Here is a 17,086-nt window from a genome sequence, read left to right as displayed (position 1 = left end):
GATGGGAATCCAAGTCTTTAAAGGTGTAAAAAGCTCAGTATGCATGACACAGCATTTCACCCCCCCCCCCCTTTAATTTTATTGTGACAGGGTATGATTAATGTCAGAAATATAGACATGAGAAAAACTGAATTTCACAACTTTATTATACATGCTACATCCTGACTTCAACACACGATATTGTTAAAACACTTCCAACATTTTATCCTATTTTTTTGTCTAATGGAGGAGCCACAGATCACAGAAGACCTCTGCACTGCAGTTGAAAGACTGTGGAACAACCAAAAGTTTTCAAAGGTTTAGTGGAAGAGCCCTGATTTCTGAAATTTGAAAGTGGAAGAATAGGAAAAAGCCCTTCAACTTTCACAGGCTGAATGGTTGACCGACAACTGGCCAAAGAGACAGTTGTCAATGTTTATAAAGGTTCAATTTATTATAGATTTAATTTGTCATGTACCTGCTGTGCAATAACTTTCAACTTAGTTCAATTTATTCCCCTTGGTCTGATTGTGTATTTTTTAAACAAACTACAGCAATTATATCATGCCTTTGCTACTTAAGGGGATTTTTAAGGGGACATTTTATAAAATTAAACAATTTTTGTGTGTTTTTGGGGTTTGATTAATCTGAATCAGCTTGAATCATGCATTACAGTGTAGAATTGTGTAATGTATGTTATGTACTATGAAAAAAAGGTTTATTCTGAGATGTTTGAGTAAAAAAAAAATATTGTCATAAAAATAAATGTTCAAATGCTCAATCTTTGTTTTCATTTTTAGTGTGTTAAGCTTTGTGTTCAGTTTATCTAATAGGTTTTAAGACATAATATAAATAACAAATAATATAAATAGCTACTTTTTACTTTAAAAATGTTACGTTTTTTTAATAAATATTTGTTTTCACGTAAATGATTTTAGTTTGTATTGTTATCCAGTATTGTTTATTTTAAAATGTATGTATATGATAACTATATGAGTGAGATATTTATCTAGCCTATATCTATCATCTCTAGTAAACTCAGAAACTGGCGAACGACGGTCTTTTGAATCAGCTTTGACCGCGACTCTGGAAGACTTGGAGTTAAGCTTTTCTCTGAGAAAAGAACAAAGAACGCCACTGATGTCATTCTTAAAGCTGCTGTCCGTAACTTTTTTTGTGTTCAAGATTTACAAAAATTATATAATGAAAATGTACAACATGAATCCATTTTCCAAATCATGTTTTTGTCTTACCCTGAATCATTATGGTACACTTAAAATAAGTCTTTATATTGGCACTATTTCAGGCCAGATTGGTAGGTACCACTGTGGAGGAGCACAGTCCCTGCGTGATCCGCCATAGACAGAAACAGAGAGAATCCAGTTCCAGCTGCAATGTTCTTCCCATAGACAGTAAAAGAAATGGACCGAGCGATCCCATTGACGTCAACGGCGAAATAATGAAGTCAACCTAGGGGCACTCACTTCCTGATGGCTGAGCGAACTGCGCAGGCTCAGACTGAGCTTGAGGACGTAGATGTGACGTGAGCCCCCTGTCTGACAGCTGTAGGTCTTCTAGTAGTTGTGGAAAGTGAAAGCTGAATCACGTTGTTTAAATATTTTCTCCCGTTGCTTTTGGCTCACTATGGGCTTCTCCCCATTCTCCCCCCTTGACTTTATCAGACTTTATGTCTCCACCCCCCACCCCCCCGACTGTCACATAGACAGTAAAAGATTGCTTGCGAGCGTCTCCTCCTGTCTATACGGTAATTTATCAACTGTGCGACAGAGTCGCGTTGGTTATGACGCAATCGTTAGCCTATTTTTACAAAAACAGCTTCTGCGGGGCGATAGTGTGATACAAGGTAACGGAGCCTTTTATGCATTGTCGTGTTTCTTTAGAAATAAACAATGGACAAATGCAGTCTTTAAACGTCTCAGATGTAAAGTTATTCACTGTCAAAGTGACTCAAAAATGAATGGGAGTCAATGGGATGCTAACAGCAGGTGATGGCTTGGTTAGCAATGGCAGCCCCTAGGGGTGGAACGCTTTCCGAGCGCTAGATTACCCCCTTGGTTCTTCCACAAGACATGCAGTTCTGTTTATTAACCACTAGAGTGCAAAAAGTTACGGACTGCAGCTTTAAGAAGGGAAGATGTGTTCTGAGTTTTGCCGACCCAGCGAAAGTTTAATCTATCAACTAGCTCTGGTTCACCTTCGTTGCTCTGGTTGGTTGTAGCGCTATCCAATTGCGTGCGTGCTGTGCAGAGGAAATTTGAAAGACAGCTGTTTATTCCGCCCCTCGGATTGAGCACCGTCAATGGCGAGTTTCCAGATCAAACATCTTGTTGTGGGTCTGGCTTGTCAAGGCTATCCAAATGCAGCAATGCATGCGAAGATAAATCAGCTCCGCCCACTTCCGGCATTAGACTGTGGCGTGGCGCTGTTGTCGTCCTCAGACTGTTGTGAGTGACATATATGGGTTCTGCGGTTCTGCAGTTAGATCTGTCTCCAATAATAACGTTCTGTTCCTCTAAAAATCCACTAATTCCGCTACCGTTCCATGTTTTCCCGCTCGCTCCGCAGCATCGCTCAAAGTCTGCGGCTGTGTCTGCTCTTTGTGGAGACGGCAGTTAAAGAATCTAACAGGTATATTACAAACTACAATCCACATTACAGACAGTGGTTGATCTGCGGGATTAGTAGGCTAGTTTGTTTGTTTCAACAGTGCAAACATGGATTCAAAGCTCCAGCATGCCAGAGGGTAAATCATCATATAGCCTACTGTATACGGAATATTTAGCTGACAGTTTTTCACTCTATCCTGTAAAATAGATTCCTGATTATAATCAATTTTACAAGTTAATAGGCTACTATAGTATCTATAACATACATCATATTTATGATATTTTATTTAGACCATATTAATTGTATACACAATTAAAAAAGGTAATAAAGGCTATTATAAATAAATGAGTTGTATCTGGGCTAAAGCAACCCTAAGAAAAATGCTTGTGCAAAAAAATCTCTAGCAACGTTTGCAGTATTTTCTGTTTATTTTGATGAATAAAATAATGAATTATTGTTCAGTAAATATTAAAATGTTAGTATACAAATATTTTTAAAATACAGAAACACATTTTAAAATAAATAATCTGAAAACATTGAAATTAATCAGATCCCATGAGTTTTATCATTGTAACAACGAAATATATTATTATATGATATGATTATTATCATATTTTTATTATAAATATGATGTTACCTCTAAGACACCCAACTTAAGATATTTACCAGCTGAATCTTAACCATGCCATGTCAACAAATGGAAGTCAGTCAGCTGTTAATTATCATGTTAAATATGCCTTTTACCCCGAATAACACCTACCATACTTTTACATATTCTGTTATTAAAAAACTGTTGTGTATGATTTACATAAATCATTAACAAGACCTCTGTCTCAAAATATATTCTCATTTGCTCCTTAAATCTTCAATAAAAAATAAAAATAGAAAATAGATTTAGTAATTAGTAATTAGTAATTAGCACTAAAGCCTAACAATTATATTTACAGTAAAAGGTTTTTTTTATTAATCTGGCTATTAAGATGATGGCACAACCCCTTTATAGTGCCCTTTTTTTTTTGGTTTGGGCCACTGACCCTCAACATGTCTGTGCACGACCCTGTTTCCTGTGGTTTTAAAGAGTAGTTATGATGTTAATCAGCACCACCCAGCGTAACAAACAAAAATGAATAATTTCATAACTCATTACAAACCTTTGCAGGGACATCGGCGCTGTTTCTTTCCCGTCCGTGCGCTTGGACTCAATCAGTTTTATTAGCGTATAGCCTACTACGTGAAGCAAAATCGTTTTGGAAGATTTGATAATAATGAGCAGTTATGCAATTAACATACACAAAGCCTGATAACAAAAGCTGTGCCCAGAAAAACCAGTGACTTAAACCGGCTGAAAGCTTTTCACACTTGGAATGATTTTGCCGAAATATCCTGCCTCTGGCTAAAAGAGGAGCTGTGATTGGTTGTTATACCAATGAGTTGACAGTTTGTTTGCCCAATCCAGCCCCTGTCTCACCGCCAGCTGTTGACTCCGCTACTCTTGGTGTAAAGACCATTGTGTGTCTTCTTCACAAAAGTCTGCACGTCTGGCCTTATCTTTAGAAAATGCAAGCACAATTGATATAACTAAGATATCTTATATCTTGGCTAATATAACTGATATGATATTCTAATTTGAATCATTAGATTTAAAATAGTTAAAGTAGCAGGTGCTGTATAGCTAAGTAATAGGTAGTGTGGTAGGTGCCAAAGTAACATTCACTTGATGGATGGAGGACCGAAGGTGTCCCTGTAGAACATTGCCCAAAGCATCACACTGCCTTGGAATGTTGGTTCCTTGCCACTGTCCTCTTTGGCTTGGCTTGCTCAGTTGGGGACACTAAAATTATGATCTAAGTTATTCAACTAAATATACAAATAAAATTAATTAATTCTTATTTAATTCTATAAACTATAATACTGATCTGCCAACATTGTCGCTATATGATAAATTAAATTTACAAGTTTTCGAGAACGACTGTACAGCAAAATAACATTTTGTTGCAATATTGTCCTGTTTAACACTGTGAAGCTGCTTTGAAACAATCACCATTGTAAAAGCGCTATAAATAAAGTTGATTGATTGATTGATCCTGGTCCTCTATTTTGGGGGGAATATTTAAACTGTCACATGTCTGTCTTTGGTCTTTCAGTTGTGTTTTGATTCTGTCACGTTCCTTCGTCTTAGTTTCCCGCCACTTGTCTGTTTCCTTGTTTACCATCCTTAGTTAAGTTCTGTTCTGTGTTTAGTTAATAATCTCGGTTTTTGTCTGCAGACTTTGTCTAGTCTGTTAATGTTCATGTGAGTGTCCCTGCCTGTCAGCCTGTCCCAGAGTGCGATAAATTCATTTATTTTTAAAGAAGTTCCAGCTCATGTGGGGAAGACCCTATACGTGTGTTCGCTTCATTTTACTGCAAAATCTTTTGTAAACAAGCCTCAAGTGCTGGATTTGCACACACAATGTTGTGCCTTCTAGATTGGATGCACAGGAATGGTGCAACAAACTGTGAGTGAAACGTCTTTTTTATAGTAATAGTAGTCTGAGGGCTGTGTGTTTTCCAGATGGGCTACCAAAACGTACGCCTGTTGGCCGAAATTATTTCTTGATCTGGTTGCGCACGTGTGTGCGCAGTTCGTACTTATATCGACCGACCCTGCAGGCAGTGTTGCCAGATTGGGTTGACGATTTCCAGCCCAAAAGCTCACTAAAACCCTCCCAATCCAAGAACAAAACGCCAAAAATTTTTACTAATAAAATAATGTGATATAATTGTATTGCCATGTCAGTCAAGACCATTTTATTTCCTTAAAACAAAATAATGATAAAAAAAAAAAAATCAATTTCCCATGACTAAAATTTCCAAGTGGAGACTGTCAAAATCATAAAATTAACCGACGATGACACATGTAGGCTATCATTTTCAAATGTCAACAGTAAGAATAAACTAATTTATGTGCAAAAAGTGCCCAATATAAGTGATTGAAATAAACAACGTAATTAGCAGGCATTACACACACATTAATGCACGCACACCACCGCCAAAATGTGTCATTCACTGATACATACTGTATTTTACATACTGTATTATCCTACAACCAAAAATGAACAAGAACGCGTTTATCTTTGTGTTGTGCTTCTTTAGACAGAACTACAGTAACGTTATGTATTTCGTGAAGTACATATTTATAGAACATAACGCAGAACAAATTGATTAATCGTTGATTCAAACCTCTTTCAGAAGCTGTGGGGACGAGAAGAACGCAGTCTCGGTTTAAAAGGTGCATGTCAGGCCAGTGTGCACATGATGGACAGGATACAGTATATTTGAGTCATTCCTCTGTGCTCTTAGAGTTGGCTGTAATGTGTCACAGGTGTAATCCATGTTTTGAGAGTTGGTTCACTCTTCCACTCATTACTGTATATTTATGTCACTTTTGCATAGCGATCACTTAAATAGCTACAATTTCATGCTAAAAACCTGTCATGAATGAGCGCGTCTCCCTGCTGATCGCTGATTGGCTGAAAATACATGCTCGTTGGCGTCGTCAACACCTGCCAGATGACTCTATGCTGGGCCTGTGTGTGTCATGATGACTGATTTTATGGAGTACATGCACATTTGAGTTCATTAACCCATTAGACTATAAAATTTAGATGTTCGAAAACCGCCAAACTGACCCCAAACCAGCCCAAATTTTGTCCACCCGCCCAAACTCATTTTTACCCGCATAATCAAATTCAAAACCGCCCAATCTGGCAACACTGCCTGCAGGCCATGTAATACAGAAATAATATTCCAATCAGTCGCAGGTGGATGAGAAATAAATCATTGTTTGCTTGATAAATATGTTTACCAGTCCTGTGGTCGAGAGAATCACTGCAATTTCAGCTTTCAAAATAATCTCTCCCTGATGTGAACTGAACTGACAGTGGAGCTGAAGCTCATTAAATATGCAAATCTTATCCAATCCCAGCCATGGGCGTTTACTTCCAAGTCTTGATCAGCACGCCCATCAAAACCCAGCGTTTTGGAGAGAGCCTCAAAACCAGTGTAGAGAATAGCCTATTACTTATTAGTTATGATGTTTTTGAGTGTAAAAACCACAAAAACATCATTAGTTGACCTCAGACAACAGTGTAAATAAAGAAAAAAAAGCCAGTTCATGCGTGATACCTTTAAATGAGCGAGTTTTCAACTATCTGCAAGATTTTGCTAGCCTGGATGCCAGCCGAGCTTAGTCCCGAGCCCGACCCCAAAATTTTTAGGTTGTGCGGTTCGGTCTGGCCTCGATCCATAAAGGAGTAATCTCCACACAAAAACTGTTCGGACCAATGAAATCATCAGGGCGATGATGATGGACAGATGATCAACAGTAAGACTTGACAACAAAGACTTGACAACAAAGTGCAGTTGAACTCTGTTGACATTTGACAATGCGTCGCTTCGTTGCTCTGATTGGTTGTAGGTCTATCCAATTGATGTCTTTCCTGGTTCGGTTGAAACACGCCTCATAATCACAGCCCAAATGGAGCGGTTTCAGACTCATATTCTGACTAGAATTGAGTATGACCACGTTAGGCTAAGATTTTGCCTTGAATCACATTTATTCTCTCTTTTAAACATAAAGTGACCTTTATTTTTATATGTTTCATTGACCACTTAATTTTATTTTGTTTTTTGTGTGTGCCATGAATCTAATGAAAAGCTGGTTTTGTTCTCAGGGGAAGAGGTTTGTTCTTATGTTTCCCAAAGCCTGTGTTTTGAAACTGTGTGTTGACATTTTAAAATGACCCCATTATAGCCTCCTTTATCCTGTTGTTTGTGGATTTTACATGAGGCATATTTCTTTGTGCAGACAGGGATATTGTTCTTACATATGATTTTACATGCCATTTTGTAAACATTTATACTATGCTGACAGGCTGTTATGATAAGGCTATGATGTTTGTCAAACTTTTTTTTTTTTAATTTAGAGTGTAGATACATGATCTACAGTCTAAATTAGGAAACGGGAAAGTAAAGTAATAAGTAGTGAAGTTACTTTTCAAATGCAGTAACTAGTAAAGTAATCAATACAATTTACAATTTAAAGAAGTAACTAGTAACTAATTACTTTTTTTGAGTAACTAACTCAACACTGTTTCCAGCATATGTCAGCAATAACTGGCAAAAAAAAATTATTGACACTGGGATATTGCATTTATACCACTGTATATGGGGGGTATTTACAACTCAGACAACATATACATAAATGTTTATCACTTTTAATCACAGGGTTTTATGTAACTTAAAAAGGGTTTCCTGTAAAATTACATCTAAATTGTACATTTAGACAACTGTGGTATGGGAAGCTTTTGAATTTGGGGTGGCCAAATCCAGGCGGAAACCCCCAAAAATTGTCCCAGAGCTTAAAGGCTGAAACTGTCAACTAAATACAGCATTACATTATGTGTTCTCAGTACAGCAGAACAAAAATGAGACGTACTGTGACCTGTATTTTGTTTTATTAATAAATATGTAGGCTATAATCATCCCGTGCAATTATTGAGCCAGATAAAATATACAAAGATTTTTATCTGCATTTTATAAATGGATAAAGAGATACAGGTGTAGCAATTATGTTGACGGTGCATTTAAATAGTAAGGAATAATAGGAATATTTGCAGTGTATTTTTAATAGCTCTCATTATGTGGGTCCAGCCCACGACGGTGTTGAATCCTCTGAATTTAAAGGTTGCTATTAGGAGTTGACGGTAGATTCGGTTCCAGTGAATCATTTGTTACGTTATGAATGTTCAAACGAAAGTGCAGAATGAAAGACGAAAGCCTGCCTTGTTGTTAAAAGCGGCTATGGTCATTAGGAGACCATACAGTTATAACAGACCTGCCATCCAGCAGGGCAAAGAAAGGGTACAGCTTCTCACGAAAGTGTCCAGTGAAGGTGAAGATGTGTGATTTGTTCTCCACGTTGTAGAAAGAAATCTGTCCCTCCTCATAATCAATGTATATTCCCATTCTCCGGGGCACCAGCGGCAGTGGCAGGGTCGTTTCAGGATTGGTGCAGGCGAAGAACTGCCGTGTGCTGCGCCACAGGACCCAATAACCATTTGAGGGATTCATTGAAAAGCGGCCATGCCTCTTTGAAGCGCCAGTTGTCACTCCAACTTTCCAATAACCGTTGTTCGCAAATTCCACTTCCCAGTAATGGCGGCCACTCATGTAGCCCTCCCAGCCTAGGACGCAGGGCAAGCTATCAAAACGCTGAGGGCTGTACGGCATATCCGCCTCAGTCAGGCCCTCCTGAATCTTCTTGTGATCATCCGAGAGCTGCAGCCAAGGGTTGATGGTCAAGGGGTCAAGACTTACATCAGCTATTTGAGAGAAAGACATGAAGGTGTTAGGATAAATGCATGTAACACTTTGTTAATGCTGGAGTGAATGGAGAGTCTTATTTAAATATGATATAAACTTACCTCCTGCACTGACAATCCAGCCCCAGACTGTGAGAAGTAAGAGAAAATTATCTCAATCTTGAGTTTAGATACCACTACTTAATTGGCTTGCTAAGAATATTAAACTGCTAGACTAAAACATTCATTTACACTTTAGATTAGGGTCCAATTCTCACTATTAACTATGAATTTGCCTTAATAAACTACTGCTTATTAATAGTCAGTGAGGTAGATGTTAACTGTAGGATGGGGCCGGATAAAGGGATGTATTGTCATGCTGCATAAGGCATTAATATGTTCTTTTTAAGTACTAATAAACAGCTAATGTCCTATTAAAGGTGCACTATGTAGTATTTTTGCAGTAAAATATCCAAAAACCACTAGGTCGGTGTTATATATTTTGTTTAGTTGAGTACCTACAATATCCCAAATGTTTCCAACTAATTGTAAATTGTGAGAAAATTGCTATTTTAATTAATGACTGGGACGTTTCAGCATAACGTCTGAGGAAGTCGCCTGTCAATTGCGCCATATCTGCGCTACCCCTGGTTTTGGGTTTTATTTGGCAGAAGTGCTTTACTCTTAGCAGTGTGAACAAGAGAACGCACGGAGTAACGTCATAACATAATTTTCAACACACTTAAATGTATCTAATATGATCAACAGAGCTGCATTACCTCATAATCATAACCGGAAGAGCGGAAATAAAAGTCCCGGTGTTCGCAAGGCGGGTATTTGTGTTACAATCGCTCCAGCAGCTGTGCTCAGCTCCACTACACTCGGTCCTGCTCTGCTTCACACTGCAGTAAGGTTAATAACCACATCCATGAACGTGATTTCTGCCCGAGTCCTAATTTCCACCGGCTGTGAGGTGAAAGACCACATGTCCCAAGATGCTGCGCTCAAACTTTGCCATCAAACTACACATTTGTTTTTAATAGGCGACCTCTAGTGGACGGAAAGTTATAGTGCACCTTTAATATGCATGCTAATAAGGAACTAGTTAATAGTGAGAATTGAACCCTAAACTAAAGTGTTACCACATATGGTAACTATTTTATATTTTGGCGAATCAGAAGCTAATTTGATCATTTAAAAATTCAAACAAATGTATGAAATCTCCACCTCAGTCATACACTAGTGATTTGTTAAACATCTGATAAAAGTTATAAAAGAGTTACCTGAATTAGGGATGTATCTTGGTATGCCTGTTTGAGAAAAGAGAACCGAGAATTATGACTATTACTTTAAGTACTTTAATTTTTTTAAATTACTAATAATAATAGGTTAGATTTTGGATCCCTTACCAGCTTTCCAGATGCGCTGCTTAGCTGAAAGCCACAGATGAGGAACCATGCCCTAAAATACAAAAATAAGCATTAGCAAAACTTTTAATAAAGGGATCCTATGAGCAACCCTTTATCTCTTATACTGTACATTGAGGTTACAATTTCATGATATATGATGTATTTACAGATTTTAAGTTGCAAATTAAAGAAGCGAACATGTCGGTAAACTGTTACCACACAGATGACACATCACATTTGATGTTTTGTTATGTATATTATATATTTTATAATTTCACCGTCATTTAATTTTTTTCATCACATGGTTCTCTCACTGGCTGTGCTGTACATAATAAATGTCTCAAATGCTCAAAATTATGTCACAGATAGAAATAACTGGTCAACGTACAGTAAACCAAAATGCTTTCTTGAACTTTGTTCTTTAAACAACCGTAATGTTTACATTTTTCCATCCATAAGTTTATCAAAACTGTTTTATCTTTGAAGCTATTTAGGCTATTTCATTTTATAGTCTCACACTTCACCCCTGATAACAGAACTTATCTTAAGTGTGGAACTATTGTTTATTTGTGAATTGCCTTAATAAGATAAAGTGCTGCAGTATTGTGTAGTGGACAGCACATTCCAGGGCCCAATTTATGGCCGGGCCCCTCTTTGCCTGTAACAGTGGACAAAGGTTTGCTACATTTTAATGGGATCTTGTTGGACTAGCACAAACAAAATGTCCAACGCCACAGGAATAAAGATGCTTGGACAAGAGCCAGACATCTCTTTGAGGGCAAGAAGAAAACCTCTAGTACCAAGCCCAGGAAGGACAGGAATTCTCATTGGTCTACATGCAGTTTCTGCCCTTCACCCACTTAGAGACTGATCCCCAATGTCCTGATTTGTGATGGCCATAAACATTCCTCAGGACCTCAGCACTAGTGGGTGAAACAAAGAAAGACCAAAACGATCCATCCAAATCCATTTACAACTAGGTTTGGAAACCTTAAGGCTGATGTAAACTACACGTATCCATCTCATACTTATTCAGAGAAATAAGTATTCTCAATGACAGCTATTTGCTATCTTACACATAATCAGCTGTTAATGAACAAATTGATGAACGCATGACAGTTCGATCTTTTCCCATCATGTTTGGTGTCTATTTATTTAGAATATTGCCAAGGGTACTCTGATGGTGGTTTGGAAAGTGAGAAATGCATTGATAAACTTTAAAGACACTTTAAAGACTTCTAACTGCGTACAGTATGCAAATTAATTCCCATGGGGAAAGAAGCGTGGGCCACACTGTGTGCCCCCTCTGATGCCAGCAGCCAATAGCAACACTGGAATGGAGAAGCGCCAAATTGCAATCTCCTCCTATTCAGAAAAGGATAAAGGTACCCTTTCAATAGACACTCCTTGTTCTGAGTCTCCTTCATGAGACAAACAGTTCACCAGGTTCTGAGTCTCCACGCGAGAGACAAACAGTTCACCAAGTTCTGAGTCTGTCCGGCGAGGATGAGACTAGGACAGAGCAACCAAGTTCTGAGCCTCTGGTTTAACCAGAGAGACAACACAAGATCCGAGGATCTGAATCTACAGCTTGTGAGGCAGTGACAGATACGACAACGTTCTGAGCCTCCAGCCTGTGAGGAAAGAGACATTAATCAACACTACGTTTAGAGTTTTAGTCCAGCAAGACGACTACAGCACGTCCTGAGTCTCCATGTTCGAGAGACCAGAGCGGATTGACCAACTTCTGAGTGTCTGGTCCAAAGAGGCAGAAGACACACAGAGACATTTGCAACAAGGTTAAGCTCAGGAGAGCAAACCTTCACTTCAAGATTCCTTCGTCTGCGTGATCCAGATTAAGGACCTTCTGCACCTACTTCAGGGCCTCATCTGCGTGTTCCAGATTTTAGGACCCTTTGATGCCCCAGGAGATCAGCATCCCACAGATCTTCGCGTTCAAGGCAGTTGAAATGGATTCCAGCTCCTTTCCCCACTGCATTGTCTCCAAGCAAAACCAGTGGAAGGCTTACTCAACCACGTGGAACGTAAATATCACTGAACCAAACCTCTTTCTAGAGACCTTGGCATTGTTGATTATTATCAGTATATGATTTTCTGAATTTAAATTAGAGGTAATTATATCTGATGCTGGTTAATAACAAATAATCTTTCGTTTATTTGTTTGATACATAATGTTTTTTACCTTAGTTTCAGAGAAACAACCGTTTATCTTTCCATAAGATAACGTTACTCTTCTATAGCCACACTTAACTTACTCACATGTATCTTATGAATCTTATGGACTTTATTCCTTTATCATTGATTGTATTAATTTAGTAGTTGTGTTAATTTTTATGTTTACCTTTTGTTAATAAATCTATTTTATTACAATTGTCTTGTGCTGATAATACAGAAAAGGCTCTACAAGTTAGAAATCTCACCAATCTTTCAGATAAATAATTTTAAAAAATAATTCATTACATTTATATAGCGCTTTTCTGGGCACTCAAAGCGCTTTACATAGAAGGGGGAATATCCTCAACCACCAGCAATGTGCAGCATCCACCAGGATGATGCAACGGCAGCCATATTGCGCCAGTACGCTCACCACACACCAGCTGATTGGTGGAGAGGAGACCTGATTGGAGGAGTGATTAAGCCAATCAGGATATGGGGATTATTGGGAGGCCATGATGGACAGGGGCCAATGTGCAAATTTGGCCAGGATGCCGGGGTTACACCCCTACTCTTTATCGACGGACATCCTGGGAATTGACAGTGCAGTGTCCCCATCACTATACTGGGGTGTTAGGACCCACACAGACCACAGGGTAAGCACCCTAGTTTTCCCAGTTGGTCTCCCATCCAGGTACTGACCAGGCTCGGCCCTGCTTAGCTTCAGTGGGAAACCAGTCTTGGGCTACAGGGTGATATGGCCGCTGACCAACTCTCCCCACTTTACATTCATTCTAAATGACTGGATAGCCTCCGTTTCGGAGTGTTCTCATACAGCCAAGGTAAAAGACCTTGACTAGTGTCCCAAACTTAGAGGGGGGAAGGTGGTCATCTGATGTACTTATAACCATACCTTAAGTGATGTGTGATCCAAAAATCATAACGTCAGCGGTGACGTGAGTACCAATAACTTCCTTACTTAGTGTCCTTGGGTGGACAAAAGTAAAAATCACTACAATTGACAGAATATTCACCTGTGGTTTTTCAGTTATAAATTCAGCATTTCCTCACAAAAATGGCACCACTTTCCAAAACTTCCCCAATATTTTGCATGACTGTATCCTACACCACGACCCAAGCAGAAACACTGAAAGCAATGCATTGGTAGCCATCCCACCTTGCTGTCTTCCTTCAGCAAACTCCAAGTAATGAACTCCAGCAGTGGCATGAGGGAAGCCAGCCTCTTCTTCCTCAGTCCCAGGAGACGCAACATCTGTGCCAGCTCATCCCCCAGCATTCCACAGCTCTGCATTCAGACAGAAAGAACAATTATCAGTTAAATATTCATTATTGTATATTAAAGAATCATTTTGCATTTTTGGATACTTTGAAAGATAAACTGATTCTAAGAAGGCAGAGCAGCACAACTGGACTTTGGACCACTCAATGTGTTGGCAACCAACAATAGATAAGACATTGCTCTAGTCTAGATAATATAGATATTTTTGCTGTCCCACCTCTGACACACTCTGAATCTCTTTTGCCCACTCCGTTATCCTCTTCTGCACCGCCTCGCTCTGATCTTTATCCTGCTTGGTGTCCTCTTCCTCCTCCTGATCAATCCTCTCCTTCATCCAAGGATGTTTTTTAGACAGCTGAGGATCACGCAGACACACAGAAAGTTTGTTTTGAGCAATTTGATCTGGATCAGTGCACTCCAGAACTGTACAATGTGACTGAAACGTTTATGTATTTTTTTTCACCTTGTCTACACTTTGAAGTTCACTGGCCCACTGCATAATTAGCTTGCGGCTTTCTTCAATGCTGCGCTCAGTTTTGCGGTCCGTCTGCTGCTCTGACGCTGCGCTGCACCCTTCTCCGGGATCATCCTCATTCTGTAAATCACATGCACACATTTACAAAACATTTATGGATGGACAATATACATGTACCATATCTGTTATCGGGTGATATTACAATATTAGTAAATGTTGTTTATTGAATTTTTCTTGTTTATTTACCCTACTTTTGCATTTTATTATATTTGTCGTCATCTAATGCACTTCATCTTTTAAAACACTAATTTAATAAAATTGTTAATTACAAAATAAGTATTATTTCTCATACTGTACATTATAATGTTGTAATGCCTATATTAATTAGTTTTAATTTTAAGTTATTTAGACAAATAGTTTAGATATTGTTTTAATTGATCTGTAATCAACTATAACATGAAAATAATTATCACCTTATTTGTATCGCTCAGAGTTTTAAAATCATCTAAAATCATTCTACCTCTGCCATCTCCTGATGCATTCATTTATTCATGCTTTAAAAATAATTTAAAAAAAATAAAATAAACTTCTAATAAACCTTAACCTCTCTAGACCACAACCCTCCAACCAGAGACGCAGAATTAGGCTATTGATATAGGTGTTATCAGTTATCTTCTTGTCACATAAACCTCTGGCACCGTGCATGTCTTGCATAACAACGCTTATCATATGATAGCATGGATTATAAACATTTATTGGTCTCCCGAGTTTGCACGCAAAGAGGAGTTTGCCAAGAAATGATTACCTGGGCTGTTTAACACATCTGTCTTTTGAGGAATTTAATGTAATTCTCTGAATCTAAACTTGGCATTTCCACATTCAAATATTTTCCAGAAAGATTTTAAGACAGTTTTCTGTACAGTGCCATAATGTTTATCTCAAATGTGCTGATATAAAAATATATATTATAAAAAGTTGTACAAAGCTGCGTTTGGATATAAGTATTATAATACATATATATAGTATTATAATACATATATATTTATTTTTATTTATATATGTATATATACACAGGTCCTAGCAAGCAATTTTGGGTCCACAGCCCTTTTCGTACATGATCGAATTTAATACATCTCACAAGTTATTTTGGTAAAAATGACCAAATTCAAGGTTATTTTGGCTGGTTACTCATAGCCGCGAGACGGTGAAATGACGGCTATTGCTTGAATTATTGCTAAAATTGTAAAATAATCCATGGCTGACCTTAGAAACTTGTGCCACCTGTTGCTTCCAGTGGTTGATGAATCTGATGCACTCTTCCAAGCTGCGGAGGTCATGCAGGCCCTGCTGACGTTGCCTTTGCTGGAATAAAGCATGAAATATTTACCACGAGTGTGGGGCATGAATTATTGTGATCATGAATGGATCACAGACACAACATCCTTGAGTCAGTTACAGTTGTTACCTGTGAACGGGTAGAAAATGCATTACTGCTTTTGAAGGGGATGGTTGGGGCAGAACTGTGGACCTGAACAGATTCCTCTGGTAGCGTCCAGCGCACGGCCCCGATAGAGTTACTCTGCATTTGGGGCACGCCTGCGGAGGGATAGAAAGAGGGAAGGTTTTTGACTCGGTTGGATTTGAATTGGTTTAGTATGACCATGCCTTCACAGTCAAAATCTCATACAGCAGTTTGAAATGAATGTAATATGTTAAATAAACAGACACACAAGCAGTACAGCTGCTCTAGTTGTTATATTAAAAACTGTGTGAACATACTTTTGTCCTTCAGGATGCTCTTCATCTTGTTGGGCTTTGCCTGTTCTCCTATGAGAGGGATATTTTTAGAGGGACATATTATTAATATTATCAATGCAAATTAAATCTCGATGATGAACATAAAATGATAATATAATAATTAATAATAATATTAAAATACATATACATATACTATAATATTAATGAAATATGATATAATAATTATAAAAATATATATAAAACAATTATAAATAAAATATAAATAAAAATGTAAATATTAAATTATTAATATATTTATATTATTATTTTTTAAATACAATACAAATAAAGATTACTCCTCATGCTCAAAAAAAGATTATTTCAATGAATGCATGAACTGATGTAGGCTATAGCTTGAATGCAAAATATGTTGCTTTGGATAAGTGTCTGCCAAATGTATAAATGTAATCATAACCATAATACTTCTATCATATCCCTTAACAATAATATGTATTTCTCAGTAATGGCACATTGTAACTGACATCAAATCTATGAATGAGACTTACCCATGATGAAGTGTTGGGAAGCAGGTGAGCGCTGAAGGTGTTTGGTGAAACTGAACATTGGCGCTCTCTCAGCCCTCGTTTTAACTGATTGCCTGCGTAGTTTGAACTTTGGACCTGAATTATTACGGCCATCCTGATTCTATGAGGTGGAGGTCATGAAAAGCTATGACAGGAGATATGAGAGTCTTTCCCAGCAATGATTCAGACAGTCAAAATGGCATGATGCCAGGAATAAATACAGTCACGCATTGCGTATAATGCCACATGTACATTTACTTATTATGTTTAAGTATATATGTATACGAGATTTGCTTATTATGTATAAGAGCATTCTTAATTCAGTAAACTTTTGCATACAACTCAAAATACCTCATATTTGTGTAAGCATTCTTCCTCCACACAGATATAAAATATGGGTGGTTATGGATAGATATGACTATAAATGGGTTATGTAATTTCAAAAATGTAATGCT

At 37.9% G+C, this 17,086-nt stretch overlaps 1 protein-coding gene across 1 annotated transcript; it reads right to left on the bottom strand.

The window, feature by feature from the left end:
* Positions 1-8,201: 8,201 nt before the first annotated feature.
* si:dkey-219e21.2 (E3 ubiquitin-protein ligase TRIM39) lies at positions 8,202-16,721 on the bottom strand. Its single transcript, XM_067430010.1, has 11 exons — positions 16,614-16,721; positions 16,090-16,137; positions 15,776-15,906; positions 15,574-15,672; positions 14,299-14,430; positions 14,053-14,190; positions 13,713-13,841; positions 10,361-10,412; positions 10,235-10,261; positions 9,075-9,101; positions 8,202-8,972 (listed from the first exon to the last, which is right to left on the bottom strand). Exons 1-11 carry the CDS (start codon positions 16,669-16,671, stop codon positions 8,440-8,442), a joined length of 1,374 nt encoding a protein of 457 aa, XP_067286111.1. The 5' UTR covers positions 16,672-16,721; the 3' UTR covers positions 8,202-8,439.
* Between the last annotated feature and the right edge of the window lie 365 nt (positions 16,722-17,086).

This window comes from Pseudorasbora parva, chromosome 21, assembly GCF_024679245.1.
Source record: "Pseudorasbora parva isolate DD20220531a chromosome 21, ASM2467924v1, whole genome shotgun sequence".
Classification (NCBI taxonomy): Eukaryota; Metazoa; Chordata; class Actinopteri; order Cypriniformes; family Gobionidae; genus Pseudorasbora; species Pseudorasbora parva.
The sequence above is the reverse complement of the archived record's forward strand: the minus strand, read 5'-3'. Positions and strand labels throughout refer to the sequence as shown.

Coding starts and splice junctions, on each gene's coding strand:
- si:dkey-219e21.2 (XM_067430010.1), bottom strand. CDS start 16,671: ATGTTCAGTTTCACCAAACACCTTCAGCGCTCACCTGCTTCCCAACAC. Junction 15,907..16,089: donor GAGCATCCTGAAGGACAAAA/GTATGTTCACAC, acceptor ATCCCTCCGCAG/GCGTGCCCCAAATGCAGAGT. Junction 14,431..15,573: donor AGGTGGCACAAGTTTCTAAG/GTCAGCCATGGA, acceptor TGTGATTTACAG/AATGAGGATGATCCCGGAGA.